Source organism: Elgaria multicarinata, chromosome 20, assembly GCF_023053635.1.
Source record: "Elgaria multicarinata webbii isolate HBS135686 ecotype San Diego chromosome 20, rElgMul1.1.pri, whole genome shotgun sequence".
Lineage (NCBI taxonomy): Eukaryota > Metazoa > Chordata > Lepidosauria > Squamata > Anguidae > Elgaria > Elgaria multicarinata.
Genome location: NC_086190.1, coordinates 5,589,001 through 5,595,000, shown reverse-complemented (window position 1 = coordinate 5,595,000; position 6,000 = coordinate 5,589,001). Strand labels below are relative to the sequence as shown.

General features: G+C 47.2%; 1 protein-coding gene across 2 annotated transcripts in view; it reads left to right on the top strand.

The window, feature by feature from the left end:
• KAZN (kazrin, periplakin interacting protein) overlaps nt 1-6,000 on the top strand; it is a 269,488-nt gene that overhangs the window by 107 nt on the left and 263,381 nt on the right. For both annotated transcript variants that reach the window (XM_063145364.1, XM_063145362.1), the window contains exon 1: nt 1-167. This exon is cut by the window's left edge. In XM_063145364.1, coding sequence (XP_063001434.1) covers nt 1-167 — 167 coding nt within the window. The remainder of the gene's footprint in view (nt 168-6,000) is intronic.

Sequence of the window (6,000 nt, the reverse complement as noted above, 5' to 3'; positions counted from 1 at the left end):
CGAGCTGACAGCCACCAGCCGCAGACTGGCCGAGCTCAGCGCCGGCTCCGGCCCCGGAGGAGGAGGCGGAGGAGGCGGCGGCGGGAGCGGCAGCAGCAACGGCAGCCCCAACGCCACGGAGATGGCCGCCGGCGGCGCCATGGACAACAGCCAGCCCAGCCTCCAAGGTAAGGGCAGCGGCGGGGATCGGGGCCGGGGGGGGGCATTTGGGCGGGGGGGGGAGAAGTGGGAGAGATCTGCCCCCCCCGGTCTTTTTTATGTGCTGGAGATGGGGAGGTCGCAACCCACCCACCCCGGACACAACATCCCACCCACCCCAATCCTCTTTCCTTGGAAGGAGCCGGGTTTATAGCAGGCTGACTCGGAAGTAAGCCCCACTGCGTTCCCTGGGACTTGTAAGTGCGCCTAGGATCCTAGCTTCACCCCCCCCCATACGCCTCCTTCCTACTCGAAAGTAAGCCCCACTGGGTTCAGGGGGCTGTGCTCCTCTCTTTCGCCCACCCGCGAGCGGGCAGAGGGTGGCGGCATCCCGGGCTTTGCTTACTCCCAAGTAAGCCCCACTTGCATCCCTTGGAGGTAAGGGATGCCGCTGAAGGATGTTGCCCGGCAGCCACTGAGGGCATCGTGTTACTCTCCCAGCGAAATCCCAAGCGGGCTTTCTCGGAAGTAAGACCCACTATGCCCCCCCCCTCCAATAAGTGTGCAGAGGGTTGCAGCCTGCGGGTTGGATCCAGTCTTGGTCCTGCTTAGAGTAAGCCCCACTGAAATCCACTCAGAGTAGGTCTATTGGAATCGGTAGAGGCTTGGGCCCCATTGATTTCAATGGGTCTACTCTAAGTATGACCACACTGGATCGAGCCCGTGGTGCGCAAACTTTTGCTTGGCTTGTGGGCAGCCCTCCCTTCCTCCCCTCCTCCAGTTCCTGATAACAATTTCCTTGAAGAATCTAACCCCCCTCCTCCTCTCCCCTTTTTGAACGGTGAAGGCTGGTTTACACCAAAAAAAGGGGGTTTTGTTTTTCAAACTTCGTTTAATTGCAGGATGGACTTGTCACCTCAACTATGTCCTTTCCGACTGGAGCTGTGATGAATTGTTGTTTCTTTGCCTCTTCTATAATGTTACGTTATCCCTAAGTTTGTATTCTTGTTTCTTCTCTTGGATTTCTTCCAGCTAAACAAGCTTTTGTAAGCGAATAAAGAGCCTTTTGCTTTGCAGGGCAAATTGCGGTGCAGGGTTGGCTTCTCACAACACCACCACAAAGTGTGTCCCCTTTTGCTGCTTTGAGATTTCTGGAAGAAGGGGGAGAGAGATGGGTGTGTGTGTGGTGTGTGTCCATCCGTGCATATTCTTTGGATGGAGACCCTATGTAAAGGTCTTGAAACGTTGCCAAGTTATCCCTTCTGGCACTGGGACGGTTTTCCCGTTGTGGCCGATACAAGAGATGGATGGTACCTTCAAGATTGGCCACCTCTCAGACGGTTGCTGGCTTTTGTCCAAGCTGAGCAGTTTTGCCTAGTACATTTATCCCGGGTGATGTCATGTCAGCGCGCTGGGAGAGGTGTGACAGCGTTGGTTGTGGATCCGCGGCATTGGGTGGGGTGGGGGGGAATGGACGCAGATGGACAAATGAACCTTGAAAAGGCTTTGGTTTTGCCCCATCGGTGATCCCTAAAGGCAAAGGACACTGGAGATGCTTTCGGAAGCCAGCTCTAAAGGCTGTGATGGAAGCCCCAGAAATTGTGTTTTTTTTAGAAGGCAGTGTTAGAGTGATGATGTCATGAATATATCTCTGGTGTGCCAGGCTCTTGTTAATAGCACAATATTCCTTTGCTTCCTCTCCAAAAAAATGCTGGTAGAGAGCGATGAGTTTGAAAATGTCCTGGTATCGAAACGGTAGAAATATATTTATTTTTAAGGAGACTTTCTTTCGCCCACCTCCTCCAGGGTGTTGCATTGTCGGCATTGTAGAACCTGCCAATGACTGTTTTGTTTTACACTGAATTCCAAACGTGTCCGGCCGTTCTTCGTGTTTCGGCAAAGGGTTTGAAGGTGCTTTGTTATGGTTGGGATTTGTCCCTTGTCCGGGTTTTTCTTGGAGGGTGGGGGGAACAGCAACGATCTTGGCTTTGTTGCGAAAACAATTTATTAATATGTGCTGGTGTAAAAAAGAATATATGTGTGCGAAGGAGATGCCATGTGAAGAAGGCATGTTCTGCATGTGTTGTAATGAGGCAATGGCTGGGAAATTGTATCAGCGAAGCGGTGATCCCAGGCTTAAAAGAAGAGCTTGATGTTCTGTATTTTCCCTTGCAGCGGTGAAATAAACTTATGGAGACTTTTAAGCACCGTGTCTTGTAAATTGCGCAGCAAGAGCCTGGAGATGTAACTCAGGGCAATTCGGTCTGTTCAGTGAATGATTTATGATCTTAATTTTTATATAGGGGTTATCAAATGAGGGTCGTTCCTGTCCCTTCAGGATGGCAGGAGCTTTCGGTTATTTTGGCAGACAAGAGGGACACCACACACATACACACCCCCACCCCCACCCCCACCCTAAGAAATAGGGCTGGTTGTCACTCTTGAACCATTTCAGTAATGCAAAACATCTAACTGGCTTTCCTGATGGTTGAGGCAGTAGAAGACATGTTCACGTCCCCACAGTCCTAGCAACACTGTCCCTTGATCCCCGTGTTAAAACAGCTAAAATCATCGTGTATGTGGATGGGTGTACTCGAACCATTCCCCAACCTGGTACAACTCTCAGCATTCCTGAACCTGGGCTGTGCTGTGTTTGACCTTGTGTTTGCCACATTCACCTGCGGCAAAAAAGTAGTTCTGGAAAAGCTCAAGAGCTTCCGTGTCGCCTGAAATGAACAGCTGCCCTCACTCCAGGTCAGTGTTGGTCCACCTCGCTCAGTATGTCTGCTCTGTCGGGCAGCAGCCTGGAGGTTGAAAGGTCTTTCCCATATCTTACTCCCTGATCCTTCAACTGGAAATGCTGGGATTTGTCCTATGAGCAACCTCTTGACTCTCTAGTCTCACTGAGAGGTGTATGTGCATGTCGGAAGCACCACTAAGCCTGTGCAACTAGTGACCCCCAAGTTGGATGCAATACTGGTTGCCAATCATCTAGTGTGGCCTTCAAGACGCTTGATTACCAGTACTGGATTTAGGAGCAAGCTAAGAAAGCCATGGCTTAGGCCTCATATTATAAGGACCTCTAAATATGTGCGAGATAATTAAGATGTGAAGTAGCTGACATGAAATTGCTTTGGCTTAAATATATGCAGAGTTGCCTTATATAGAGAAAGCGTGGCAATGCAGCATTTAGTCTTGGAGGCAATAAACACAAACTAGAGCCAATTTAAGAGAAGTTCAAATCAACTTTATTAGTCCTATTATACTCATCTTCAGAGAAGGCTGTCTAACACTGTGTAACTACTTGCCCCCCTAACACTTGGTGGTACCCTTTTATTACTCTTTCTATTATAATGTAATATACTCCTTTTTCTTTATTTTTATGGTATGGGGCCTCTGAGTCTTGGTGTGGCTTAGGGCCTCAGCATGTCTTCATCTGGCCCTGTTGGTTATGCCCACTTTATGCATTTCCAGAGAGGTAGCGGAATCAGAAGATGCATAGCTCTGTGTGTATGTGTGTTTAGCTTGATAGATCGAAACGTGAAACATATCTGAGCAATTGCATGCTACTTTTGCTCTGGTTTTGGTGCCTTGAGAGATAACAATGTCGCATCCTGTACCGATTCATTTGCAGGGGCTGGGGGCTGGAATGAGTTCAGTGCCAGGGTCTCATAGGGCAGGTGTGGTGATATGCATGGAAATGAAAGCACAACTAATTTGGAATAGGGTTTAAGCTGCAGAACCAGGTTATCAGTAACGTGTGTAGCGGCTAGAGGACACCCTCCCCAAAGATTATAATTACGGTGACCATATGAAAAGGAGAACAGGGCTCCTGTATTTTTAACAGTTGCATAGAAAAGGGAATTTCAGCAGGTGTCATTTGTATACATGGAGAACCTGGGGAAATTTCCTCTTCATCACAACAGTTAAAGCTGCAGGAGCTATACTAGAGTAACCAGATTTAAAAGAGGTCAGGGCACCTGCAGCTTTAACTGCCGTGATGAAGAGGAAATTTCACCAGGTTCCCCATATATACAAATGACACCTGCTGAAATTCCCTTTTCAATACAACTGTTAAAGATACAGGAGCCCTGTCCTCCTTTTCTTATGGTCACCCTATTATAGTAAACAAAGCGTATCTCTTAAACTAGGCCTGATTGGTTTACCATAGTATCAATCCTCCTTCTGGATCTGTAAGTGGGAATGGTTTTACTTTTTAGTCCTACTCAGGCGTTACTCACCCCCAAGAAGGAGAAAGAAGGACGTGGTAACACCATGTGTTCAGCTCCACACGTAGATCGTGTGACTCCTCTCAGACCATCACATCTTGGGCCTGTTCAGACAACACACTAAGCCGTAGTTAGGGCCACTAACCCTTCTGCAGCTAGTGGTCAGTGAGCATGGTTAAACCGTAGTTATGTAGCCACCATGGCTAAGAAAGACACTGTTCACATGACACGCAAAGCCATCATGGTTAGCTGAAAACCCTTAATCATCAGGCTTAGTGTGTTGTCTGAACAGGACCACTGACTGCTAACATTTGCAGCGGAGAGTCTTTTTTTAATCCATGGAGGTTCTCATGATCTAGAAGTCTGATTTTTATTTTTTATTTTTTTAGGATTCTTAACCATGTAGTGAGTTTACCCAGAGGGGGCCCCACTGCAGAAATTCACCCTTGTCACATGAAGGGCCTAAAGGAACCGTGTGACCTTGGGGGGGGGGCAACGCTAAACGTGTTCCCCCACGGTATCCAGGTTGCTGTGAGCAACACCTGAATTGGGCTTCTGTGTCGTATGTGAATGTGGAGCATTGGACCATTTGAACTGGGACATCCATGGCTATACACAAAGTGAATGACTTGACCTTTTCTCCCATTGACGTTTGGCGACTGTGCTTTTTGAGCACACATGAAATAAATTGAATTTATGTCTTGCAGAACCAGATCCTGTCTGTGGGCTGGAGTGTGGTTTTGGATTAAAGTTTTTATTAGTGATTACTCCCCCCCCTTTTTTTTTTTACTGAATCATCTATTTTACTTTATTTGAAATGGATTTTTTGGGGGCCACTTTATCTGGGGCAAGTCACACCCCAGCAGGGACCTTGGAGCTGTTCTTCCTCTTCCCCTTTTACCTGCTTGATCACTTGCCATACTAATTTTACACACCCTGTCAGTATCCCCAAAATTGTTTCCTTTTATCTAAATTAGTTGAATTTGATTCTCTCCCCCATCAAATTTTTCTGCGTAATGATGCAGTTCAATGCAAATTCAAAGCTTTATTTGGACATTATTTTAGTTATTGCAAATATGTTTCAGGTTTAACAGCTGCATAGCATACACTCCCTTTACATTGCTTAAATGTTAAGAGGAGCGGGGAAATGAAAGACACTGGATTTCAATGTATCTGCCTAAAGTGTTATGCATGATAACAAAGACCTTGTTTGCACATTACAAGAACTCGGTTATTGTATTTTTAAACCCTAGGTTGTTGTGAACGAAGTGGGAGTGAGCCCTTATGCTGGCTCTCAGCCCCTTTTTTTCTCCTGCTGCACCCAGCTCCCATGAAGCTGGTTGGTGAGAGATTCAGGACAGTTAAAAGGAAGGACTTCTACACACAGTGCAGGGGTAAACTATGGGACTCACTACCACAAGTTGTGGTGATGGTCAGCAATTTGAAATGGCTTTAAAAGGGGGTTGGATAAATTCCTGGAGGAGAAGGCTATCCATGGCTACTGGCCCTGATGGTTATGTAGGGTGACCAACTGTCAGGATTGCCCCGGATTTGTCCTGGTTTTTGTTCTTTCCATGGTGTCAGGGGGGATTTTCTATAATTTTCAGTAATGTCCTGGAATGACACACCTTCC